The sequence below is a fragment of the Gambusia affinis genome, linkage group LG21 (assembly GCF_019740435.1).
Source record: "Gambusia affinis linkage group LG21, SWU_Gaff_1.0, whole genome shotgun sequence".
NCBI classification, from domain to species: Eukaryota; Metazoa; Chordata; class Actinopteri; order Cyprinodontiformes; family Poeciliidae; genus Gambusia; species Gambusia affinis.
Window position 1 is genome coordinate 865,121 of NC_057888.1, and position 27,383 is coordinate 892,503.

General features: G+C 46.9%; 1 protein-coding gene and 1 long non-coding RNA gene across 4 annotated transcripts in view; one reads left to right on the forward strand and one right to left on the reverse strand.

Moving 5' to 3' along the window:
* LOC122824367 (sodium channel protein type 4 subunit alpha-like) overlaps nucleotides 1–21,269 on the forward strand; it is a 97,410-nt gene extending 76,141 nt beyond the window's left edge. For all 3 annotated transcript variants that reach the window (XM_044104892.1, XM_044104893.1, XM_044104891.1), the window contains exons 24-32: nucleotides 8,063–8,217; nucleotides 8,310–8,483; nucleotides 10,823–10,945; nucleotides 12,331–12,606; nucleotides 15,496–15,549; nucleotides 16,049–16,186; nucleotides 16,302–16,406; nucleotides 17,408–17,678; nucleotides 19,976–21,269. In XM_044104892.1, the coding sequence (XP_043960827.1) occupies nucleotides 8,063–8,217; nucleotides 8,310–8,483; nucleotides 10,823–10,945; nucleotides 12,331–12,606; nucleotides 15,496–15,549; nucleotides 16,049–16,186; nucleotides 16,302–16,406; nucleotides 17,408–17,678; nucleotides 19,976–21,267 (2,588 nt within the window). In that variant the 3' untranslated portion in view covers nucleotides 21,268–21,269. The remainder of the gene's footprint in view (nucleotides 1–8,062; nucleotides 8,218–8,309; nucleotides 8,484–10,822; nucleotides 10,946–12,330; nucleotides 12,607–15,495; nucleotides 15,550–16,048; nucleotides 16,187–16,301; nucleotides 16,407–17,407; nucleotides 17,679–19,975) is intronic.
* On the reverse strand, nucleotides 8,989–13,022 carry LOC122824487. The gene is made up of 3 exons (XR_006369506.1): nucleotides 12,792–13,022; nucleotides 10,347–10,921; nucleotides 8,989–9,948 (listed from the first exon to the last, which is right to left on the reverse strand). It is a non-coding gene; the product is annotated as an uncharacterized LOC122824487 (long non-coding RNA).
* Nucleotides 21,270–27,383: the final 6,114 nt, after the last annotated feature.

Below are 27,383 nucleotides of genomic sequence, written 5' to 3' on the forward strand. Positions count from 1 at the left end.
GATTCCATCATCACTTCCTGCCCAGCCTGCGGACGCTGCAGCTCGGTTTGTTCTGCAGTCACAGGAAGGTTTTCCCCCCCGCTTGGCCCGATACTTTCACACTAGATTTATGGTTTTCTTGTGACGGCCCAGGTGAAAAGCAAACACCTTGTTTCCTTCCTGACTCAGCCGCTTTCCTCCCTGAGCGCAGAGATTTGTCAGCGTGGATCCGATCCTCGCTGCTGCAGCCGCTGCTGCAGCACCGGATGCTGCAGCACCTCAGGGAAGTTTGTGGATAAATCCCAGCTCCGGAGTGACCACACTGCCATAAAAACTCAACATATTCAGGAATTTAGATGAGCCTCTCAAGCTTATTACTCATAAACCCCCCAGAGGAAGAAACAACGAGGTCAGCCAGCTGGAAAACCCTCAGTGAAGAACAAACGGAGCCGAACACCTGCAGAACCTCCATCACCGGCACCGAGGAGCAGCTCTCTAACCTGGATCCGTCCAGCAGGACCGGCTGGTTCTGAACGCTCACGCTGCGCTGCAGGAACCAATCAGACGCAGGAACACAGATGTCACTTCCTGATTTCATCACCAAATTCATTCAAACTGATTAAACACTTTGAACCACAATCTGATCAGAAACAAACAGATTCATAAACATGACTTGATGCTGAGCATTTAATCTAAATATTAAACAAAAGGTTCTCTAGTGACGCTTCAGACATCAAAACTGATTTATTTTATTTATTATAATATATAAAACAAGATCCTACAACCTGCTGACTATTAAAATATTTGTAGCAGAAACTAAACCAAAAGTTTTGTGTTTCTGCAGCTTGATTTATGTATTTAAATCTAATTAAAGATGAAAAACAGTTAGATATGAACTGTAACTTTATTAAAGAACTAAAGTGAAACGTTTCCCTGCAGCTTCTGTTCTTTAGCTGCAGGATGTGGTTCTAGGAGGATCTTCCTCTCCTGAATGTTTCCTTCAGTTTGGGTTTCGGCTCCGGGACTCGCAGCCAGCAGTTGGACGCATAAAAAGGTCATAAGCATAAAACTGAGCGGAGGCAGGAATAAAATGCTCCTCCTCAGGTCGGGTGCAGACTGGTGCCAAGCAGCAGATGTTGTTGGAGTTTGATTCATTTAGAAGATGGATCGTCCATCAGCTCCGTCCCAACGCCGCGCCGCGCCGTCTCCCTGATTCAGCACAGTCCTCCGCAGCAGGCGGACGTTTGTCACCGACGGGACTCGGATCGGCCGCCGACAGGAAGCGGGGGGGTCGGCTCTGCGCCTGTTCTCCGACTCCGACTCATTTGTTTCAGCTGAAACGATGAAGAAAGGCAGAGGAGGAAGAGGAGGAGGAAGAGGAGGATGAGGAGGATGAGGGATGCAGGAGATGTTTGGATCTACCTGCTGGAGCTGAAAGGACAGCAGCTTCACGCTTCGTCTCGCTGGCACCAACTGATCCGGACCTCCAGCGAGCAGCTGGGCTGACTCAGCGCCGGCCGCTCAGACTGGACCAGCAGCACCAGTCTGCTGACTCGGCGCCAGGGAGAATCTGGCAGCTGCAGGAGCAGCTGGGGGTCAAACATCCAGGGAGCCGTTTGGGTTTGAGCCACAGAACCGACCTGTGGTCCGCCGGTCCTCATGTCGGGTCTGAGACCATGATCCTCCGGGTCTGACCCGCTGCTGCCGACCCGGCCTGAAGGAGGAAAAATATCTGGGAGGGGTCAGAGGTCATCCATTGTTCTCCAGAGAAATTTCTATCTACAGGCTTCAGTTAGCAAGTCTAAGGTTAAAGGTCGTGACCCTGAACCAGTCTGGCTGCCCCCATCTTTCTAGAAACAAGATGGCTGCCGGACTGATGGGACCAGAGGACAGATGTTGGGTCAGGCACGGTGGGGGAGGGTCATGCTGTGGGCTTGTTCTATAAACTCCTTCCAGCTAAAGCTGGGTCCAAACAGCTGCAACAGCACCAAGCTGTTCCTCTGGCCTAGTCAAAGTCCAGACCTCAGCCTGAGCAGAACCAAATATGTTCAAACCTCAATGAACAGAACCAACTCAGTCTGATGAGGTCCGACTGACCGACCAGAATCAGAACATTTACAGAACAACAAGATTTTGTTTCAGTCCAAACAGACATGAAGACTGATGAGGTTCTGGACCTGCCGGTTCTGATGAGGTTCTGGACCTGCCGGTTCTGGACCTGTCGGTTCTGATGACGTTCTGGACCTGCTGGGTCATCAGTGGACTGTGATGTTCCAGAGTTCTGGTTTATTCTGTTCTTGCAGCTCAGGTCCAGAACCGTTGGACGGAACCACAGAGTCCAGTTGATTCCTGTTTTCTTCAGGATCTGCTCACACAGTGGAGTTGACCAACATGAGGCTCTGGGAGCCTGTGTGGACCTGTGGTTCCTCCACTGAGGACCTCCTGGTTCTACTGGGTCAGATTACTTTCTCTCCATGAATCCGGGCTGATCAGTGGACGGTCCGGTCCGTATTCTGTGGTTTCACCGTGTTCTCCTGAGAGCTCTGCGGTTTATTTAGCCATTTAGCTGAAAGCCCGTCGGAACCGCTGAGGTCTGCTAGCTGCCAGATGGCGCCGGAGCGCCGACCTTTTCCAAAGGGAGGTTTGGGTTTTTCAGCCTGCAGGACGTTATGTAAGCCTGGAGCTCAGCTGTGGAGGTTCTACCTCCTGCTCAGCCAGGCCCACATCTCACAGCTAACAGAACCAAACGTTTCCCACAACTCGGCCATCTTTGTTCCTCCCAGGGTGTTCCAGTCCACTTTCTGTGTCTCAGTGGATGTGTGTGGTCCGGTGTTTCTCCCTGCGGCTCCCCCTAGCTGTCAGGAAGACAGAGTGGACTTCAGCTTCGCTCATTATTATTTATCTTGCTGCACAGAGCAGAAGGTCGACCCGCCAGGAGGAGCCGACGCTGACGAGACGGAGACGCCGGGCAGAAAGACGGAGGTCACCGATCCACTGAGCCTGATGGAGGCAGCGAACCTCCGCCTGCAGCTGGAGGAACAGAACCGCTGACCCGGATCGACCTCACTATCACTCCTGTTCAGATTGACATGCTTCCTGCGGTTCTGTGTCGTCCAGAACCACCAGGATCAGAATGCAACTATAGATCTACCATCTACAGACCTGCTCAGTAGAACCAAACATTCTGTCCACAGAAAGCAGAACAACACGACTCAAAACTTTAACAGGAAAACCGACCAAAACAGCAGCAGAAAATGTTTCCTGCAGGTTTCAGATAAACGTCCCGGTCAGAAGGAAACGCCTGATTTCCTAAAGATGGACGACCGACAGCAGAACAAGAAAACACGATGAGTCCAAACATCACTCAACTCAAAGGTTCTGCTGAAATGGGTTGTTGGTTCCAAACCCACTGAAGCCCAAAATGTTTTCATCCACATGGAAACAAAAAAGTTTATTTTTCCTCCTCAGATCTGCAGGTTCTCCTGATGTTCTGTTGGTTGGACACTAGGTGGCAGTAATCAGCACAAACGGGTCCTTTAAAAGTCTCCAGGTTACAGAATAAGTTAAAACAGCTCATAATTCATAATCAATAATCTATCAGAAGTTAAAAACAACGATCAGACGACGTCTCTCCTGTTAAATCAACTTCATGAACTTTAATTTCTTAATTTAAAAAACAAACAGGTTAAAGTTTGTTTTTGAGTTAAATTAACTTCAAATGTTTTACAGAATATGAAACAATTTGCTTTGTTAAATCTATTATATAATCTTTATTTTATAAAATCTATATTTGACCAGATTTTCTAATTAAATCCGATTTCTGCTGCAGGTTAAACTAACTGAACAGTAGTTGATATTTACTCCGACCCGACCGCCTGAGTGGTTCTGGGTCTTTATTCTGGAGGAACCGCTCCGGTTGGCCGGATTAAATCCTTCCCGTCAATAATAAAGAGCTTTCCTTCTCCACGTGCCGCTGCTGAGGCAGATAAAGCTGAAAAATGGGAACTTTAATTTCCACCTCCGCTGCAGTTCCAACAAACGTCTGTGCTGCCCTTTCTTCCCTTTCACTGCGCTCGTCACTGAGCTAGAAGTAAAATGTGCAAAGGGAACATTTTCTTTAGCGTTCCTCCGGAGGAGAAAGGAAACCACAGAGGAGGTCGTTTTCTATTCACTCCTCCATCAGCAGGTTGCTGCTTCAGCCGCACTTTCTTCCTGTAGAAATGTATTTTTATCAGGCACACAGCTGGGCAGCAAAGCCCTGAATTCACCCTGTAACACAGGCAGTCATTATTTCACCTGAGAGCTGCAGCTCAGCCTCCTCCAGGCAGACGGAGCAGGTTGAACCCTCCGATCAGCGCCGACACGCCGCGCCACGTTAGCCGCCTCATTAGCCGGCTAAATGCCAGCTCATTGGTTAATGTTGTGATGCCCACAGAGTGGGAGTGTTTCTGCCTCGGTGGGCAGAGTGGGCCTCCTGGAAGGTCTCAGGTGGAGCCTCCAGAGTCCGGCTGCCGCTGTGCCCTCGAGCAACGGAACCACGCGCCTCCCGGAAAACGTCTCTGCTGTTTCTCTGGAAAACTGCAGAGAAAAAACAGCTGAAAGTTTCTGAGTGGCAGATCTGAAGATGTAAAATCAGAGAATTAAATTTCAAATGAGAAGCAAATGAAGCCGTTTCTAATCTGAGAACACCTCGGAGTGTGAGGTCACGACCCCGCTGCATTATGCATCTGGATGCTGCTGCGCCCGGCCTGCAGCCTCTTATGTAACCTCTGCACAGCTCATGCACCGAGCCGCAGCACAAACGGCACAAAACGGCACAAAACAGCACAAAACAGCATAAACGGCACAAAACAGCACAAAACAGCACAAAACAGCCATCGATCAGCGGAGCTTTACTGAAACCATTTTACCTCCTGGGAGGAAAATCATTACAAAAATATTTAATATTAATTATTTCTGCCTGTTAAGCTGAGTTTATAAATATTAATATTAATACATGAAGAAGATAAAAAACTAATCAAGGTTTGGAGATGATTAAAGGAATCCAGTTTGTAAAATTATTTTGGTGAAAAACACAAAAACTATTTTATTCAGTAACTAGAACATAAACTCACTGAACTCAAACAAGTTTAATGAATTAAATCAAATGTTTCTGTTTCTCAGTAAACGTCTCTGGATGGATTTGGTTCTGTTCACAGGAAATTATTGTAAAAAGTTTTTTATGTCTGTAGAAAAATAATTTCCATCTAATGAGAAATAAAAAGTGTTGATTTTATCAAACCGCCTGAACTGAAGGTCTTTATTTGTTTCATTAATTACAGTTGGTGCCTCTAAACGGCTTCTGGTTGCATTTTAGCCTCTTATCATTTAACTGAACTGTGAGAGGAACCAGGTCGGTTCCACCCGACCCGATAAACTCACTGTGTTACTGAAACACACAGCAGCTTTAACCAAATATATTCTGATGGATGGTGGTTGGATGGTGGTTGGATGTAAAGTGGCCCCGTCTGACATTTTGCTTGAAGACCTTTGACTTCCTGAAGCTCCAGGTCCAGAAGCCGTTCAGAGCCGTTTCCTTGACAACGGCATTTTATCAGCGTAAACGTGAAGCAGCAGTTGGTCTGCTGATGGTCATTCAGCAACGCTTTCTGGGTGGTGTTAACAGCTGATCAACAGCTGATCAACAGCTGATCAATAGCTGATCAATAGCTGATCAACAGCTGATCAACAGCTGATCAATAGCTGATCAATAGCTGATCAATAGCTGATCAACAGCTGATCAACAGCTGATCAACAGCTGATCAATAGCTGATCAATAGCTGATCAATAGCTGATCAACAGCTGATCAATAGCTGATCAATAGCTGATCAACAGCTGATCAACAGCTGATCAATAGCTGATCAATAGCTGATCAACAGCTGATCAATAGCTGATCAATAGCTGATCAACAGCTGATCAATAGCTGATCAATGCTTCGATCAGCAGTCTGGCCCACCAGGTGATCCAACGAGGCGTTTCCAGCTGCGTTCGGTCCGTTTCTTAGAGCCGGTCCGTCCAGCTCGGGGTTTTCCCGGGTTGGATTACAACTGGCTCGTTGTCATTGGATTACCAGCTGACGGATCAGGAAGAGCCTATTAGTCTCCATGGAAGCAGAAAGCCGGGTAATCAGAGCTGTAATTACAGAGGCAGGCAGACGCTGCAATCAGAGCGGAGAGGAGCAGCTCCAATCTTCATCTTCATCTTCAGCCCGTCCGTCACAGGAAGACAGTCATTCACCAAAATATGGCTGCCGCCCCCCGGCGTCCGGGGAGCGTCTGTCCTTCAACGGCCGCGATGCTGGTCGACCTGAAACTTCTGCACAGATCCGCCTCCTGCCACACTGATAAAATATATCCACTTCCTGTTCTTGGAGCGCTCTCCGGTCCGCTTGGCGTTCACATTCAAACCGAACCCAGACCCAGGTTTGGAGGACCAGAGGTCAGAGGTCAATTAGTGTTGAGACCTCACCAACTGGACCGGACTTTGACTAGGCAAACGGACTGGAGTTGGATCAAAGCGGACTGGGATTGAACCTGGACTCCAGGTTAGGTTCCCTGACCTCCCACTGAGTGGCGCTAACAGCGCTGAAGGTCAGAGTCCGGGTCAGACTGAGGTCTGGGTTCTGATCAACTGAGCCTCGGCGTTTGGGTTCATATTGGTACTAACTCTCTCCTGATGGAGGACGATCAGGGCGGCGTCCCTCAGGGCTCCGTCCTCCAGCTGCTGTCCTTCCTGATCTCATGTCCGTTTCCTTCTTCACGTGTCGCCTTGTCGGGTTTCTCCAGCCTCATCCTTCCTGTCAGCTCCGGCTCCGTCATGGTCCCGGCCCGCGGGCCTCTCAGAACCACTCAGCAGTCACTCTCTCCCCGTCCTCACTCTGAGTTTCTTGTCGTCCTGGATATTGTTTTTGACACATCGATCAGATCTGGTTAAAAACCAGCTTTCAGACGCGGCCAGTGAAACCTGAGCCTCGTTATCAGCAGAGTGACCATCGCTGCTTCGCTTCCAGCATCCATCAGTTCATCACGACCAGCCGTTATTCTCCAGAGCTTCAGACGTTTGATCGATGCGCTGCTTTCAGACGGCTAGATCAAATCGGCACAGAGCAAAGTGGGACTAAATAAAAAGTCGATACGGGGAAGTTTTAAAGTTTATTCCTCAGATTTTCCTCCTGATGTGAGATCTTGTTTATGTGCTGGTTGCTGTGTGGAAGAGACGTGATAAAGACCAACATGGAGGTGTTGTGATGTCGCGTTCGCCGCCCCGCCGCCAGATAAACCAGGAGGACGTTGGTGAGAAATCTGCTGCGTTCGTCGCTCCATTACATCCAAACACACACAGGAAGAAACTGCAGCTCAACGTCTGTCAGAGGAACACGATACACAAGAACAGCAAACATTTCCAAACACAAACAGGATTTCTGCTCTGGATTCACATCGGAGTTCAGTTGAAATAAAACTGAACTGAACTAAACTGAACTAAACTAAACTAAACTAAACTAAACTGAACTGAACTGAACTGAACTGAACTGAACTGAACTGAACTGAACTGAACTGAACTGAACATGTGGAGCTTTAAGGAAATAATTACCACCAGTTCTACTTACACTTTATTTTGTTTATAACAAGATTTTGTATCATGTGAAGTAAAATAGAAAACAGTCCTTTTTAAAATAAATTATTGATTTAAAACAAGCTTCTGTCTCGTTGAAAAGTTTCTTTAAGTTACTTTGGTTAAATTTGGATTATATGAAGATGTTTGTTCTAGAAATGAGGCAGAATCCCTCGGTGTGTTTTTCCGTCTGATCGTTTCTGTCTGGATGAGCTGCTGCACCAGCGTGCCCTGCAGCCAGGCACCACCAGGGAATCAAACTCACACATTTTATGCCATTAAAGGAAGAACCAGAGCCGCGGTGTGAAACCTGTGTGGTTTCTAACGGGGCCTGGGGGAAACCGGACGGATGTTCTCGGCTCCTGAAGCCCCTGAACTTCCTGAACTTCCTGAACTTCCTGCCCTGATGAGTTCTGCTTCCTGTCGCCTGCAGTGTGCGTGTCCCGGTTCCAGTGCTGCGACATCGACACCACGGCGGGTTTGGGCCAGATGTGGTGGAGAACGAGGAAGACCTGCTACCAGATCGTAGAGCACAGCTGGTTCGAGTCCTTCATCATCTTCATGATCCTTCTCAGCTCGGGAGCTCTGGTCAGCGGCCGCCATCTTGGTTCTGTTGTACTTAATGTGTTCAATGTGCCCTGACCTTTCGCCCCCCGCGGCCTCTCTGTCGCCCCCTGCAGGCCTTCGAGGACATCTACATCGAGCAGAGAAGGGTCGTCAAGGTGGTGCTCGAATATGCTGACAAGATCTTCACCTACATCTTCATCCTGGAGATGTTGCTCAAGTGGCTCGCCTACGGCTTCAAGAAGTATTTCACCAACTACTGGTGCTGGCTGGACTTCCTCATCGTCGATGTAAGACATCCGCCGCTTGCTTTACCGCTGGGGGTGTGTGTGTGTGTGTGTGTGTGTGTGAGACATCCATGAAAACAGGACAGCAGGGAAGGAGTGTGTTGTTTTCTGATGGAGGATCTGAAAATCTTTGCTTTAAGAAATCCAGCAGATCAAACCCTGAGGGATCCATCGTCCTTCATGCAGGTTTCAGAAACCAGCATGTTGGAGTTAAACTTCACGATTCTTCATGGTTTAACTGGAGACCTGAACAAAGAGTCCGTCCTCTCAGCTCAGACTGTTAAAACGACCCGACAGCCTGCTGACCGAGCAGAAACATACAGCCTGCTGCTCGCTCTCTCTCTCCCTCTCTCTCTCTCTCTCTCCCTCTCTCTCTCTCTCTCTCTCGCTCTGTTTCTCTTTCTCTCTGTTTCTGTTTCTCTCTTTTTCTCTCTCTCTCTCTCTCCCTCTCTCTCTCTCTCCTTCTCTCTCTCTCTCTCTTTTTCTCCCTCTCTCTCTCTCTCTCTCCCTCTCTCTCTCTCTCCTTCTCTCTCTCTCTCTCTCTCTCTCTCTCTCTCTCTCTCTCCCGGACGTCTTCAGAATCGACACCACGTGTCGTGTGGTTCTGATTCGGCTCCGTCGACCTGCTGCCATCGAGTCGCTCAGATCCAACATGTGGAAGCAACACGGGATCGAAGCGCCGCTTCATTAGTGACTGACTCTCCTGACTTCACCTGATGAAGCTTCACTCTTCACCAGCAGGGGGCAGAAAACGACCAAACACAGATGGACCAGACTCGGTTCTGGACATTTTATTAGTTTATGTAAAACCCAAACATGAGAGCTAATCAATAACTTTGTGTTCGAACCTCCAGATGTCGACGCCTCCAAGTCAAAATGATTTAATAATGAATTATTAAGACTGAGATTATTACCATTTCATATTTCAAAGTAAGAATATTTGTTAATAAAAGGCTGCATGAGTAAATAATTAATAATAATAATTTATAAATTGTCAAAAATACAACTAAAATCAAATTAAATACTAAAATTAAACTAATAAAATATACTCTGTTATAACATTTATGAAATGAATTATTAATACTGAAAACAGTGCAACAAAGATTTTGCACAAACAAGAGGTCTCACTTCATCCTAAACTCTGGTTCTGCGTCTCATTGGTTAAAAAAGTTTCTTCATTCAGTAAAGTTACTGTTACTGGGTTTAGTGGTCAGAAGGTCCAGTACTTTATTTTGAAGTTCTGTTTGTGGTGAACGTCGTTCCTGCAGCGTTGTGGCTTCAAAACCTTTAAACAGGATGTTAATGTTTGTCTCCATCCTCCTGTTGGCTCTGGAGGCTCTGCAGGTTTTTAAATGGTTTTTATGCAAATAAGAAGGAATCGTAGAAATCATCCCTGTGGAACTCCGGACGGCAGCATCTCTTCAGTTTTTAGCTTCATTGTGTTGAATTCAGTTCTTCATCTATGAACCTGAAAGGAAACTGATCAGCAAGTTCAGTCCTTAAGGAAAGTTGTGACTGTGACCTCTGTGTGACCTCTGTGTGACCCCTGTCTGATCCCTTTGTAACCTCTGTGTGACCCCTGTATGACCTCTCTGACCCTCTGTGACCTCTGTGTGACCTCTGTGACCCCTGTGTGACCTCTCTGATTCCTATGTGACCCCTGTGTAACCCCTATGTGACCTCTGTGTGACCCCTGTGTGATCTCTGTGTGACCCCTGTGTGACCTCTGTGACCCCTGTATGACCTCTCTGACCCTCTGTGACCCTTGTGGGACCCCTGCAACCCCTTTAACCCCTCTGTGACCTGTGTGACCCCTGTGTGACCCCTGTGACCCTGTGTGACCCGTAGATCTCAGTGCTGGCCTACCTGGCCCAGTTCTTCCCGGTCAGCCAGGTCACCACCCTGCGGGTTCTCAGGACGTTCAGGGCTCTCCGTCCTCTCCGGGCCGCGTCCCGCTTCGCTGGTATCAGGGTAAGAACCGGCTGACCCGCCTGGTTCTGTGCGGTTCCGTCAGAGGAAAGGTCTCAGGTGGATCAGAACCTGAAACGTTTCCTCTGTTTGGATCCCAGACTCGTCCGTTCAGACCTCTCCCTGAGCGCCGCTGCTTCCAGGACTTCTTTCCTCCCGTGAATCAGAAATAACCTGCTGTGTTTCTGGCCTGCAGCGCCCCCTGGACCGCCGCAGTGACCTGCACTCTGTTTCAGGTCACAGCTGACCTTCCTCCTCAGCAGGACCTCACACTCTCCTCCTCCTCCTCCTCTCGGCGTTAGAAGAGCCGCTAACTCCTCCCTCTCTTCTGTGTCTCTTCCTCTTCCTCCTGCCTTTCCCTCCTCATCCTCCAGGTTTCCTTGGTCAGTCTGGTGGCCAACACGTTGGGCTACTCCGACCTGGCAGCCATCAAGTCCCTGCGGACGCTGCGGGCCCTGCGGCCCCTCAGGGCCCTGTCCAGATTTGAAGGCATGAGGGTAAGAGTCAGTATTAATGTGAGCCAACACACCTGAGCAGCAGCTGCCAGCAGCTCCTCCTCTGCTACAATCAGCACGTATTAAAGCAAGACCAAACACCAAAACTCTTCAACCTTCTGAGGGAAAAAGAACTAGTTTTAGTTTAGTTAACTTAGTTAGTTTAGTTAGTTTTTATGTCATTAAACCTGACAGCAGTTTCCTGAACAGAACCAGAACCAGGTTGATCCTGATCCGGTTCTGATCCAGATTGAACAAGTCCAAGTCACTTCTAATCCCAGCTGATTCATCAATTAATCCATAAATGATTGATGTAGATTTTATGTATTAAAGCAGAAATTTAATGTTTCATTTGATTCCATCAGAATAAATCAGTTTGAAATGAAACCGAGGAAAATTTCCCAGAAGCCTTTTCTCCTGTCCTCTGTCCTCCTGTCCCTCTGTCCTCCTGTCCCTCTGTCTCTCCTGTCCTCCTGTCTCTCCTGTCTCAGTCTAACCATCGTTTCTCCTGTCAGTATTTAGAGTTTCCTCAGGAGTCAGTATTACTGAGTGGAACCGGGTCGGCGTTCTGCAGAACCGAGTCCAAACACCTGCAGCTCCACAACAGGATCATTAAAATATTATTGGGTATAAAAACTTGTTTAAAGGCCTGAAAGAAAAATAAATCAGCGACAATCTGACCTGAAATCAGATCAAATATTTTAAAATTTAAATTTCTTTGTGGAATTTTTTTAAATTTTAGTTTCAAACAAAAACAGAACAAAAATCTTTTCCATCTTCAGGAAACTTATTTCTATTCTTGCTGAGTTCTGCAGGCGCTGCCGACTCGGGTCCACATGAACCTTCGTCCTCCTCTTCCTCTCTGCTCTGCTCGGGGTTTCTGCGGAGAGGTGCATTATGGGTAGAAATGATTGGACCGTTTCCATCAGGCTGCAGAGAAACGGAGCAGATTGAACCAGAATGTTTTAAAATGATTTTAACTGAATAAAAACAGAATTCAGTAAAACTGTTTTATATTTTAAATATTTGGATTTGCTCCAGTTTGGTTTTGAAGTCATGAATATTAATCCTCGTTCTCTGTGTTGTCGTGAGTTTGAACTGTTTCCTGCTTGTCTCTCTGAGCTGCTGCTTCCTGTTTGGATCTGATGGTCCGGTGGACGGGTACCGACCCAAACCAAACATCAGACTAAACCCAACACACTCATTATTTACAGTGTATTTCTGGTGAAAATCTCTCCTGGAGACATTTAAGATTTAAAGCTGAATTTAAATATCTGAACTCCTGGTTCCACCTGACCATCAAACCGCCGTTCTGCCGCCGGGCGACCCGCCGACCCGGAGCGCCGGGCGACCCGCCGACCCGCTGACCCGGTCCGGTCTGTTTGCAGGTGGTGGTGAACGCCCTGATCGGCGCCATCCCCTCCATCATGAACGTGCTGCTGGTCTGCCTGATCTTCTGGCTCATCTTCAGCATCATGGGCGTCAACCTTTTCGCCGGGAAGTTCGGCCGCTGCGTCAACCGGACCGGCTTCGTGTACGACGCCTCGCTCATCAACAACCGGTCCGAATGCGACGCCGCCAACGACACCTCGCAGCACTACTGGACCAAGGTCAAGGTCAACTTCGACAACGTCGGCGCCGGATACCTGGCTCTGCTGCAAGTGGTGAGCATCACAGAACCAGAACCGCTGAGCGGGTTTCTGATAAAGTCCAGATTATTTCCCAGGTTACGCAGCATTGACTGAAAAACCCGGTCCAGTTTGAATTTAAATTCACAGGAATAATTTCTGAGAAAAAGATTCAACCTTTACTGTAAAAAATTTTTAAACCAGGTGAATTTAAGACGTACCGTCTCTTTAAGAGGTCATTCTGGGAGCAAACCCAGTGCACCTGCAGCTCTGTTTGTGTTTCATTCTGTGACTTCTCCAGAGTTAACCTTTCTGTGGGAGTCGGGATCAAGCTGCTCCCACCGAGCGCCGGCTGAAAAATCGAGAAAAATCCTCGTTTTTTTCTCTTCCTGGTTTGAATTCAACTCAACAGGAAGTGAGAGAAACTGCAGGAAGTTCAGCGCTGTTTTTAGACGGAGAGCATTCAGAGCCGAGCCGCCCACGCTGGCTGCAGACTGGACCCGACTAGAGCAGACCGGACCGGACCAACTGGACTGGACCGGATCAGCTGCAGACCGGACTGGACCGGACCGGACCGGCTGCAGACTGGACCGGATCAGCTGCAGACCAGACCGGACCGGACCAGACCGGACCGGACCGGACCGGACCGGCTGCAGACCGGACTGGACTGGATGCAGACCGGACCGGACCAGACTGGACCGACAGAAGGGGAACCAGGATGTGCATCATTTCCTCTCTGCTCTCATCATCTGGTCTCTTCGTTTCCTTCCTGTTCCTCTGCATCCGTTGATCATTACATTGATTGATCCTGATTGATCAGTTTTAGTTTCACTGAGATTCATTTGTTACAGTTTGACTCTCATTATTGTTTAATTTCATATTGTTTTATTTTTATTAAAATAAAATAATTCTTACTAACATTTAAGGTAATTATTACAATTATTTTCTAAAGAAATTAATTCATATAATTAAAATAATTTAAATAATTTATTGGAACAACATTAAAAATAATTTTAACTGTTATTTTCAACAAACAAATGCTAGTTAAAAATTAATGTAATTATTTTTAAATAAGTATTAAAACAGTTATTGTACTGTTATATTACAAATTGTTTCATTAAAAATATAACTTATAAGTAATAAAAATAATTTAAAGTGAATCAGAATATATAATAAAACTATAGTTCTTAAAATATTTATTAAAAGTAATAAAAAGTAATATTTATTATTATTTTTCTCCTCCATTAATTCTTGTTTAACTGAACATGAATAAAACCCGGTCAGGATTTCTTCCTCCTCTTCCTCCTCTTCCTCCTCTTCCTCGCCCACCTCAGGCGTCCTGAGAGCCTCCAATCAATCGGCGTCTGAGAGGCTTTTATTTTTAGAGTCAGGTGGAGGAAAAAGGTTCAAATAATAACCTGAAAGAACCGACCCAGCAGAGGGGATGTGGGCTGGAGAGAAACGAGTTGAGAGGATTAAAGGTTTTAAAGATGGAGGAAGAAATGAGAGCAGAGAGGAAGAGGAGAGACAGAGGGATGAAGATGTGACTCTTCATCAGAGCCGGAGGAGGAAAACAAAGCAAAGTGTGGATGAGCCACTCGACCGGCAGCAAATGAGACCTTAAGAGTTTGTCAGAATCCCGTCGCCCTGGCAACGAGTCCCTCAGCACATCTCAGCATTCTGCCGGTCGGCGCGGCAACCGTCGGCGGGGGCAACCTTTCCATTAGCATCTGGAAAGTTCTGCACGCTGCAAAAAATGAGACAGAGTTTGTTAGAAAGATGAGAACGAAGAAAAGATCCACAGGGAGGAAGATCATCTTCATCTTCATCACTATTATCATCTTCATCACTTTTATCATCATCTTCATCTTCATCACTATTATCATCTTCATCATCTTCATCTATCCCAGCTTAAGGTGAGGACAGTGATGAAGATGAGGACAGTGATGAAGATGAGGACAGTCTCTGGTCCTCCAGAGTTTGTTGGGTCTTATTGGTAGGTTTCAGTTCCTCAGTCAGTCAGTCAGTCAGTCAGTCAGTCAGTCAGTCAGTCAGTCAGTCAGTCAGTCAGTCAGTCAGTCAGTCAGAGCGAAGGGCCTGATTCTCTTCACTGATCCGATCAGACAGAAAACTGGGTAGAAGTTTGTCACTCTGCCACCTGCAGGTTGGAGTTAGAATCACATAAACTTCATGTTGACCTTAATGAATATTAGCAATAAACAGTTTTCTGTTGATCTGGGTTTATTTTTCTTGCAGTGCCGATCTGCAGGTCCAGTTCTCAGCTCAGGTCATGTGACCTCTGTCCAGGTGCATCATGGGAGTGATGAGGAAGCAGCAGCTTCAGGGTTTCCGATGTTTCAGAGTTGTATTATCTCAGGATGTGATCTTTTACAGTGTAACCCCCCCCCCTCCATCCCACAATAATCACAGGTGGTAACCCGCGGCGACGAGCTGATTTCAGCTCTGAATGACGGCCGCCAGTCGCCCCCTCACATTAAACAGATCTGTTCTTCACACACATCGTTCCCTTCGTTGTTCTCCACCTGTCCGCCCCCCCAACCTTCATCCTCCTCTTCCTCCTCTTCCTCCCACTCACAGGAAGGAAGCCCTTAAATGGGTTTAATGTTGCTTCGTTGAGAACCTCGGCAGCAGGGGGTTTTCTTCCCTTCTGGAAAATTGCTGCTAGGTCGACCTTTGTTTTGACGCTGCGGTGCAGGAAACGAGCGCTGCGTTGCCGTGGCGATGCAGAGGAACTCACTTGACCCGCTCAGATGATGAGGGGAAATGGGAAGCCAGATGATTGGACGCCCGGGTCCTGCAGGCGTCACTCTGGTTCTGCAGGATTTACATCCTGGGAGGCTCGGTGGTGGCAGCCTCATGCTGTGGGCTTCAGGTTTTCATTCATTTTGTTGTTTTTGTTTCCAGGCGACCTTTAAGGGCTGGATGGACATCATGTACGCCGCCGTGGACTCCAGAGCTGTAAGTCATCGCTGATCTCTGATCTGAACGCCGACTCAGCAGCCGGGGGCCCAAACTGTGGGGTGGGGGCCTCCTGGGGCCCTCAGAGGGATTCTGGGCGGCCCTGGGTCACGACTGAGGAATCAGTTAATGCAGAAACACATTTAGTAAAAATGTTGGGGTGAAGTTCTCACTGACACCAGAACTAGAAACGTCTTACAATGGAACGTTTTTATTTTGATTTTTATTCATTTTAATAGGAAAAAGAACAACAAACATCCAGTTATTAAAATTCATTCAGCCAAATTTTAATTTAAACATTTAGGATACAGTTTGTTTTTTAATCTGGCAAACCTGCAAAAAGCTTTTCCTGTTGAAATCTACTTTGTTTATTTCATAACTGAACAGGTAAAAATAAAAATGAAAAAGGTTTTGGAGTGGAAAGTAAATCCAGCTGCGGCTCCTGATTGGTCGGCTGCAGGTGAAGCTTTTCTTTAAGCTGCTGGTTTTTGTGCTGCAGGTGGAGGAGCAGCCAATCAAAGAGATCAATCTCTACATGTACCTGTACTTCGTCATCTTCATCATCTTCGGCTCCTTCTTCACCCTCAACCTCTTCATCGGAGTCATCATCGACAACTTCAACCAGCAGAAACGAAAGATAAGCATCAAGCAAAACACCGTCTGGATTCATGTCATGATCTGTTGGCTCATGAATTTATCTGTAGATGTTTTTGTTTCAGTAAAAATAACTGAATTATTTCTGTGTATTTTAATTAGGAGGGCAGGACATCTTCATGACGGAGGAGCAGAAGAAATATTACAACGCCATGAAGAAACTGGGATCCAAGAAGCCGCAGAAGCCCATCCCCCGACCCCTGGTACCCCTTCACAATAAAAGCACAAACTCCGGCTGATTTGTTCAGAATGGAGAAAATAAATATTTTCCATTTTCAGATACTTGTAACCTTCATCACAGGTTTAGATTACCAGATAATCTATAGATAATCCAGTAAATTGATTTTAAACCATTAGCATGTTGTTAGCTTAAATGCTACGCTAGCTTGAGGAGCAAAGCAGCCAGATGAATTTGAGCCAATCAGAACGATGATCAATAATGTTTCAATCAGTTATTTTAAATTTTAGGTTTGAAAAATTTATGATTAAAAAATGTATCAGATTTATTTTTTATATTTTTATATTCTTTTTCATCTTCCCTCCAACTTTCTGAGGCTCCCTGGCGCCCTCTGGTGGAACTAAGTTTGAAAAACACTAGCAGACAATGAGATTGACATGATTCACTGCAAAAACATAAAATCTTACCAGGGATTGTTTGTTAGTTTCTGGTGCAAACATCTTAGTAAAATTAACTACTAAATATGAGTTTGTTTTAAGCTAATGATTAATTAATACTGAGAAAAAAATTACATTATTTCACATTTTATCAAGACATTTTTCCCAGCTGTGCTGCAGAACTGGAACATTTTCTGAAATAAATGAATTTAGTTAATAAAAATCAAACTTTGGGATTTTCTGAATAGTTTCAGTTTCAGTTTTTCACAGATTTTCTACGATGAAGATCAGATTCCTGCCTGCTGTGGAGAAACTTAAAAAATCAGAGGTAGAAAAGTTCATAACCTTTGACCTTTTCCACTCTGTCATGTTTCGACTGTTTCTTTAAAGAGTCTGAAGTTAATCTTTATTTTGAAAGTTTCTTCTGTCCAATTAAAGTTCAGAGTTTAGTTTGGGTAAAATCTCCTTCAGGAGTTTTATTCTTCATTAATGGATCAGAACCGATCAGAACCGATCAGGAGGGATCAGAATCAGGAAGCTGGTGCTGAATGGACCCAGTCTCTGAGCCGCCGTCTGTCTGCTCCTCCAGAACGACCTGCAGGGTTTCTTCTTCGACCTGGTGGGGAAGCAGGCCTTCGACATCATCATCATGGTTCTGATCCTCCTCAACATGATCACCATGATGGTGGAGACGGACGAGCAGTCGCCGCAGATGGAGAAGATCCTCTACTACATCAACCTGGCCTTCATCGTCGTCTTCACCATCGAGTGCAGCATCAAGATCATGGCGCTGCGCTGCTACTTCTTCACCGTCGGCTGGAACATCTTCGACTTCGTGGTCGTCATCCTCTCCATCGTCGGTGAGCGCCGCCGCTACAGTCCTTATGCTAACGCTGATCATCAACTGATCGGGTCAGAAACCCAGAACATCACCTGACCGTTTAGCTAATGGTCCGTTTAGCTAATGCTCTGTTTAGCTAATGGTCTGTTTAGCTAACAGTCCATTTAGCTAATGGTCTGTTTAGCTAACAGTTCATTTAGCTAACTGTCTGTTTAGCTGATGGTTTGTTTAGCTAATGCTCTGTTTAGCTAATGGTCTGTTTAGCTAACAGTTCATTTAGCTAACCGTTCGTTTAGCTAACTGCTTGTAGCTTTGCAGTCACGTAGCAGAACCTTCAGCTTCATCTCGTCTCCCTAAAGTTGCTTCTGATCATCGAGGTTTGAAGCTTTTCAGATGTTTGTTTCTGCTCACTGGAGCAACTATTGATTATTTTAGTAATCAATTATTCTGACTATAAATCGATCAATTAGATAAAATGATTATCACAAGGGAACTTTTTAGATTAGTGCCTACTTAAGGGAATTGGTTGTAATTTTTAAAGAACCAGCGTTTTTTAGATGAAAATTAAAGATGGGTACTTAAAAAAAAAAGTCCAAGAAATGACAAGAAAATCAAATCTAATATATAAATAATTTATTTCTGGTACTTTATTCATTCTTTAAGGAAATTTAGTGCAACTTTGTCAGGAAAACCTGAATTTTTATTAGGACTCATTTAAAAATATGGTTCCTTTAAATTTCTAGTCAAAGTTATTTAGAGCTGTTGTGGAAGGTTTCTTCAGGAAAATGTTGCTGTGTAACAAGCCCACATCATCAGTCCTCCACCACCGTGCTTGACTTTTGGTATGAAGTGTTTGCAAGGCTTCTGCTGGTTTCACCAAAACACATTTAAGACTTTTTAAGGCCGTTAAGAATGAATTTAAAACCTGCATCACGACAGAAACATACAAAAGAAAATTGCATGTAAATAAATATTGTTTGTTGGCAACATAAAAAAACCAACGACTGAGTAAACCAACCAGCGCTAGCTAGCTTTAGCCTAACTAACTGGCTAGCAAGAGTTAATTAGCAGCTATTTACCAGTAGAAACCATCTCCAGTCACACAGAACAGTGAAAATAAAAAACTACATAGAAATTAAAGGCCAACTTATTGCTTATCTATAAATTTAAGATGTTTTAAGATTTAATGATTGATGAATTTAAGTGTTTTTAAGGACCGCCATGTTGGGTCGGTTCTGTCCATCATGGTTCATCATCTCTACTGTCAGCTCCTTCAGCAGCTTACAGTGACACGCAGTCAACTGCCATCAACACGATGCTGAGACCGTGTGTGTGTGTGTGTGTGTGTGTGTGTGTGTGTGTGCGTGTGTGTGTGTGTGTGTGTAGCCTGGTGGAGGGTGAAGGTAACAGCTCCACTCAGAGCTGCCAGAGGCCGGAGCCTGGAGATGAATCCAACATGATTGAGTCGTTACATCGCTGCTCTGGGTGGAGCCACAGGGTGACTCCCTCTCCACTCGTTCTCTCCATCACCTATATATCAACCTGGGAAATAAATGAAAACACTGTGAGTGTGTGTGTGTGTGTGTGAGTGTGTGTGTGTGTGTGTGTGTGTGTGTGTGTGTGTGTGTGTGTGTGTGTGTGTGAGCTCCTCCTTCTGTTTATCACTCTGGGGTAACAAGGGGAAGACGGATGAATTACAGCGTCTGACTTGCTGGTAGCAGGAGAGCGGCGACTCGGTCCTCCAGAACCAGTAACTCAGGCAGCATAAACCCGACGGGTCGCTGCTGAACGGAGTGAGAGCTTCTACATGAAGCAGCTCACAGATTGACTCCGATAAAAACAGACCCACAGATTCCTGGTTATTCCCACCAGCAAGGACAGATTATTATTATATTTCCTAAAATTTACTGTTTTAGTTTTACTTCATCAAAAACCTCTGAAGACACTGAGAGCAACTTCAGATTTTAGTGTTGGAGGATTTCTCTTTAGTCTTTGGCTGAAGACCAGGAGACATTTCTGCTGCTAGCGCTAGGCTAACACGTTAGCTTTGGTTGGATTTACCCAGAATGCCCTGCGCTGTAGAACACTTCCTGCTTTTGGAGCGGTTTCTGGTCCGGTTGGCGTTCACATTCAAACCGAACCCAGACTGAGGTCTGGAGGACCAGAGGTCAGAGGTCGGTTAGTGTTCACACCTCACAACTGAACCGGACTCCAGTTAGCTCCGAACCGTTCTTCCTGACTCCTGAACGGTTCTGGTCAGTGTGTGAAGACGGTTCATCTCAACTTGACTTCATTTTGTTTCTTCTTCTCTTCCAGGAATCGTTCTGGCCGATATCATCGAGAAATACTTTGTGTCGCCGACTCTCTTCAGAGTAATCCGTCTGGCCCGGATCGGGCGGGTCCTGCGCCTCATCAGAGGAGCCAAGGGCATTCGGACGTTACTGTTCGCCCTCATGATGTCACTTCCTGCCCTCTTCAACATCGGGCTGCTCCTCTTCCTCGTCATGTTCATCTACGCCATCTTCGGCATGGCTAACTTCGCCTACGTGAAGCGGCAGGGGGGCATCGACGACATGTTTAACTTTGAGACGTTTGGGAACAGCATGCTGTGCTTGTTCCAGATCACCACGTCTGCAGGGTGGGACAACCTGCTCAACCCCATCCTCAACAACTCCCCCGAGGAGTGCGACCCCCACCTGCCCCACACCGGCACCACCGTCAAGGGGAACTGCGGGAACCCGTCGGTGGGCATCACCTTCTTCGTCACCTACATCATCATCTCCTTCCTCATCGTGGTCAACATGTACATCGCCATCATCCTGGAGAACTTCAGCGTGGCCACGGAGGAAAGCACCGAGCCGCTGAGCGAGGACGACTTCGAGATGTTCTACGAGGTTTGGGAGAAGTTCGACCCAGAAGCCACGCAGTTCATGGAGTACTCCAAACTGTCGGACTTTGCAGATTCTCTTCTGGAGCCTCTCCGCATCAGCAAGCCCAACAAGATCAAGCTGATCTCCATGGACCTGCCCATGGTCAGCGGAGACAAGATCCACTGCCTGGACATCCTGTTCGCCTTCACCAAGCGCGTCCTGGGCGAGTCGGGCGAGATGGACGCCCTCAAGCAGCAGATGGAGGAGAAGTTCATGATTTCCAACCCTTCCAAGATTTCCTACGAGCCGATCACCACAACTCTGCGGCGCAAGCAGGAAGAAGTGTCGGCCACCATCATCCAGAGGTGCTATCGCCGCCACCTGGTGAGGCGCCAGCTGAAGGCCGCCTCCTACATGTACCGCCAGTTCACCACGCCGCGACACGAGCACAGCGAGGGCGAGGAGGGAGGCGAGGTGATATTTGGGGAGGACGCGCCTGAGAAGGAAGGGCTGATAGCCACCATGATGAAGGAGAACTACGGGTCCAGTCTGCTGGGCGTGGAGCGCTCCTCCACCATCTCCTCCACCTCATCGCCGCCGTCCTACAACAGCGTGACGCCATCCGCGCCCGAAAACCTCCATCCGCTCGCCGCCAGCACAGAAACGGCCGATGAAGGCAGCGCAGTGAGAGAACAGTCGCAGGCTGAAGCCGACAGAACCACGGAAACAGAACCTTAGCAGAACCCAAAGAGAACAAGTTCTGATCTTTACTGAATGTACCGAAGCTGAGGACCGTCGGATCAGCTGGGAACCAGAGCTGGAGGATGAAGAGAGGAAGATTTACTACCTTTAGTTTTGTTCCCCGGTGGAGACAAAAAGAAAAACCATTTTCTGAAGAACCTCCAGCAGGAGGCCTGGAGCAAAACACCACAATACGGAGCTTGGTTCTGTTGGTTCTGTTGGTTCTGTTGTGTCGGACTCTGACCCGGTCTGAGCGGTTACATCACCCGTCATTTATCGTCCCGGGGTCGCGAGGCTCCGCCTCCTCACCGGTTACCGGCCGTCGGATCGGCGTTTCTCCAGACCTGAACGGTTTTCTGAGGACAGCGATTTCAAAAAGACGTTTTCGTAGTTAAAGTATAACGTTGATGTTCCAAGTCTTTTAATATCGGTACAATTACTATTTTTTATATTTTTTAGAGTAAGTTAAAATAAGCCTTCGGAGTTGCGCTCGCTGTAATGAACCGTCTGGAAATCGAGATGAAAACTTCAAAACCCGAAGAAAAAAACAAACAATCTTTTTATTTTATTTTTGGGCGTTTTTTGCACTTTTGAGTTTACATTTAGCCGTCACTTTACTGCGCCTTCGGAAAGACGATGGGTGGCATTTCTTCTGCTCTGACACCAAAAACTAAACCAATGCACAAAGAAATCCCAAACTCCCGATTCGCCTCGGTGGTGATCGTCCTCATGAGCGCCGACCCGTCGAGCCTCTGACATCATCAGGTGGTCTGAACTTTCAGACTGCAGCAGGTTTTAGGATCCAGCTCTCTGGCAGATCTCCCGTCCTCATTAACTTTCTGTCCGGTCCGAGTTCGGCGCGGCGACGTTTTGTGGCGCAGCGACGTTTCGTGGCGCGGCGACGTTTCGTGGCGCGGCGACATTTTGTGGTTCGGCGACGTTTCGTGGTTCGGCGACGTTTCGTGGTTCGGCGACGTTTTGTGGTTCGGCGACGTTTCGTGGTTCAGCTCCGACCCGGATGAGAGCTCAGGATTTTACTGCATTCAGTTTGAGACCAAGCTGGATGTTGATCTCATCGTTCGCGCCGTCGGCAGCGTCCAGGAGGAACCTCGGCTCCCCGGAGTCAGAGGGACTCTGGGTTGTTTCTTCATTAGCTTGTTTAAATTTAAGCCCTTCAATGCAAAGTTTTATAGCAGGTTTGATGTGTAAATTATTCAGAAACTCTTTGTCTCTGCACAAGCATCTGCAGCATGTTTTGACCTCCAGTTGACCTTCATTTAAGGATGATTCCTCAGTTTGTGTGTTGGGCTGTAAAATCCTCTCTGCTGATGCCGAGCAGTTTTGGCTGAAGGTTGAATTCCTGTTGCAGAAACACATTGAGGTCCGAGACGCTCAAACGTCACTGAACTGCAAAAACACTAAATATCAGCAAACATGTCGAGTCCAAGTTGTAGTGAAAACATTTGAAATAAGATAAAACTAAGAAAAGTTTCATCCAGATAAATCACTAGTAATCAGTAATAAATTACTTAAAACAGGCTGCTTTATTTTCTGAAACATTATTTTTAAATTAGTTTTGAATTATTTCAAGAGTGCAAGATGTTTGAACAACAAACTGGACAAGAAAATATTTATTGTTTTTGGAGTTTTGTGGGATCAGTTTGGGTTTCTGGTCATGAAGGAAGAATCGACACAACGCTGAAGAACAGGACAGCGTCCCACAGCAGTGTGTGACCCCGCCGGTGACCTCCAGCACCAAACCAGAGGTAATTCCAGATGGACTGCTCTGGTTTCGGCACCGAGGATTTGGTTGGTTTTCTGGGCCAGAACCCAAAAACTTTTCCAAAAACTGCTCAACCCAAACATCCGTTTCCTCAGATTAGAATCCATCCAGAGATTTTATCTCCACAAAGATTCGTTAGAAACAGAAACGATCAAAAACACAAATTTCTGAACCTTTCTGAGACATCAGAACAAAAACCCAAAACATTCGATCAGAACTCCTCAGGGAAACAGAGCTGCTGGTTTGGACCGGTTCGGTCCAGTTTGGTACTTTTGGTCCATTTTGGCCCGGTTCTGCTTGGTTCGGTTCAGTTTGATCCATTTTGGCCTGGTTCGGTCCATTTTGGTCCAGTTTGGTACTTTTGGTCCAGTTTGGTCCATTTTGGCCCGGTTCGGCCCGGTTTGGTCTGGTTTGGCCCGGTTCGGCCCGGTTCGGTCCGGTTCGGTCCATTTTGGTCCGGTTCGGTCCATTTTGGTCCAGTTTGGTCCATTTTGGCCCGGTTCGGCCCGGTTTGGTCTGGTTTGGCCCGGGTCGGCCCGGTTTGGCCCAGTTCGGTCCAGTTTGGCCCGGTTCGGTCCATTTTGGTCCAGTTTGGTACTTTTGGCCCGGTTCGGCCCGGTTCGGTCCGGTTCCCCTTCACACAGACGCCTGAATGAAGCGGCTCTGTGAGCGGATGCTTGTGCTGAGGCGTAAACAGGCGGGTTGGTTGTTTGTCCTGGTTCTGCTCAGATCCAGAACCTGAGCAGAACCAGGAACCGGGCTGCAGGTTTTTCTTGGACACTGGAATCGTTTCTGCTCAGAGGTTTGAATCGTTTCCTTTCACCAGGCTGGAAACCGTCTGATTGTTTCCTAGAGATGAAAATCGAAATGTTTCTTTGCTTATTTATTTATTTCTTAGTTTTTTATTTTCTGGTTTCGGGTGAACGGAGAGGAGACGTCGACGTTGAGGCTCTTTATCTATTTGCACAAAGAAACTCAAACCAAGAGTGGAACTGTTAGAGCAATAACTGTTTGCTGAAACCTTGCAGGAGGTTTCGTAGGTCCGGTTTGACCCGGTTCGCCTTCCCGCCGGACAGGATCCACTTCGACACTTTGAGCGCCGCCCTGAGGAACTCCTGCGGCGGCGCAGCACTGATACGGTGTAACTGTGGACTCCAGCCAATCCAACATGGCCGACAGGAAGCTGTCCGGCGTCCGCTCCGTCCGTCTCACCTGAGGATCTTTACTGATCGACGCTTTAATAAACACATTTTAAATAGGACACAAAACGAACAAAAAGGTTTTTCTGGCACCGTCTGGACTCTATTTCTACTCGATCCGTGGAGGACAGATGACCAGGAAATGAGGTAAAACTGCTGGACTCTGAGGCGTTTCAGGTTGCAGTTGTGCTGAAGGGCTGTTTTCAGTAGCAATAGACCCAGAGTGTGCCTGGATACATGAAGCCAACACGCCAAGCCATGCCGCCCCATCCACTGACTCACTGACCCACTGAGTGGCTGCAACATTTGGCCTGTTGGGTAACGAGTTCACGCTCACGGTGTTCAACCATTCACAGCTCACAGCCCCCCACCCACACCCCCCCTCCAAACAGCTGAAATCAGGCGGCTGATTGGTTCATTAGCTGCTGATAGTTTTACCTTCAGAAAGGTTCAGATTCACTGAAATCAACATTTTATTACTATGAGAAGTCCTCAGAAACCCAGAGACACCAGGATCAGGTGTGTAAATGATTTGCTGCTCGGTGGTGAAGCGGTTCATGGAGCAGGAGTTCAGACCTTCAGAAATCTGATTATCAGGATGGTTAGTTTCTATAATCTGGTTGTCTGTGATGGACAGGAGACGTGTCCAGTTCTGGTCAGGAGACGTGTCCAGTTCTGGTCAGGAGACGTGTCCAGTTCTGGTCAGGAGACGTGTCCAGGTTCTGGACAGGAGACGTGTCCAGGTTCTGTTCAGGAGACGTGTCCAGTTCTGGACAGGAGACGTGTCCAGTTCTGGACAGGAGACGTGTCCAGGTTCTGGACAGGAGACGTGTCCAGGTTCTGGTCAGGAGACGTGTCCAGGTTCTGTTCAGGAGACGTGTCCAGTTCTGGTCAGGAGACGTGTCCAGGTTCTGTTCAGGAGACGTGTCCAGTTCTGGTCAGGAGAGGTGTCCAGGTTCTGTTCAGGAGACGTGTCCAGTTCTGTTCAGGAGACGTGTCCAGTTCTGTTCAGGAGACGTGTCCAGGTTCTGTTCAGGAGACGTGTCCAGTTCTGTTCAGGAGACGTGTCCAGGTTCTGTTCAGGAGACGTGTCCAGGTTCTGTTCAGGAGACGTGTCCAGTTCTGGTCAGGAGACGTGTCCAGTTCTGGTCAGGAGACGTGTCCAGTTCTGTTCAGGAGACGTGTCCAGTTCTGGTCAGGAGACGTGTCCAGTTCTGGTCAGGAGACGTGTCCAGTTCTGTTCAGGAGACGTGTCCAGTTCTGGTCAGGAGACGTGTCCAGTTCTGGACAGGAGACGTCTCCAGGTTCTGGTCAGGAGACGTGTCCAGTTCTGTTCAGGAGACGTGTCCAGTTCTGGTCAGGAGACGTGTCCAGTTCTGTTCAGGAGACGTGTCCAGTTCTGGTCAGGAGACGTGTCCAGTTCTGGACAGGAGACGTCTCCAGGTTCTGGTCAGGAGACGTGTCCAGTTCTGGTCAGGAGACGTGTCCAGTTCTGGTCAGGAGACGTGTCCAGGTTCTGTTCAGGAGACGTGTCCAGGTTCTGGTCAGGAGACGTGTCCAGTTCTGTTCAGCCCTCTGCAGCATCAGATGGATTCAAAATAATAACATTTATAAAGATGATCCTCATTATCAGTCAGTTTTACCTGAACAAGCATGTGGCGACAGTGGAGAGGAACTCCACGGTCAGGTCCAGATCCGGGTGAGTATGAGTCCGTCTGCCAGGTTTTAGGTTCATCTGGAGGTTTGAAATCGGTTCTCATTGAGAACCAGGAGGTTTGTTTCCATGTTTTATGCAGAAATGTTGATATTTCAACCAGAGAAACTAGAATCATCAACATGAATGAATTATTGACTTAACAAACTGGTATTGAATCAGTTTTATCTTATTTCATGTGTTTTCAGATTCTGCACTACAAACTAGATCAGACAAACTGTAAGATTTAGTTTTTGCAGTGTAAGTTAGAGATACTTTCTATTTCTAGAGAAACTTCAGATCTCCAGCTGGACGGTGAAGGAAACATGGAAACCAAACCAAACATTAAAACGTCATAAAACCTGGAGCTGTTGTGACTCAGTCAGCTCAGCTTCTATCTGTTTTATATCTACGTAAACAGGTCAGTCTAGAGCTGAACTCTGTCCAGTTTCAGTTTTGTTGCTGTCGTTGTGCCTTATCTGACTCACTGGGCAGCAAAATGCACAACCTGGAGCTGGTTTCAGTGAATCTGGACCTCGGATTCAGGGTTCAGGTTCAGTCCGAGCACAAACCCGCCCAGCCAGCCGCGTGCTGTAGGTGGCGCTGTTGAGCCCGTGTTTGGGTCAGAGGGGCTCTGGGAATCTGCTCCTTCTTCCCTGTTTGAAACCAAAAGCTGCTTCTTCACCACTGACATCCAAACACGGAGAAAATGCACAGAAACGTGATTCTTCTTCATTCTGACTGTCGTTCTATTTATTGTGTAATAGATGCAATACAAGCGTTGTGTCACCGTGGGGAGTGATGCTGTGTGTTCTTCACGGACCAGAACAATAATCCAATAATAACGATGATGTTTTGAAGTTTTTGTGGATTTTTCCAGGCATCTTCTCACTGCTTCAACCACGTCGCTCCGTTTACACCGCAGCTGGTTTCAGGCGGCTGTCGACCCGTTTTTACTCCGTTTCCAAATCCAGAACCCTGATGAGTCCTGGACGGCCGGTCCTGGCGCCTGAACGAAATATTCCCAGCATCGTAGATTATTTAGAGCTAAACGAGCTGCTCAACCCGGCAGAAATATCTCAAATAAATCAGATTACAGGAGACCAGAAGTTTCCTGAAGCCAGTAGATAAAATAGACAGAAAAGTTCCCAAAACTTTAAAACCTGAAAAAAAAAAAAAATTATTGTTTGGTCCTGAGTTAAAAACGAGTCTGAAGCTTTTCTTCTGCAGACAGCCGGTGAAACCTGGGTGTAAAGAGGCGACAGCCGTGCCTCAGTGACCTCTGACCCCACCCTGCTGTTTTAGACACAGTTACACTATTATAACATGAAGATCTATATATAATTATATACATTTTCTTTTTAGTACTTTGAGTTGAAATACTTTTTAGTATTTTGCAAATAAATGTCTGTATATAAAAGAAAAAGCCTCCTGTAAT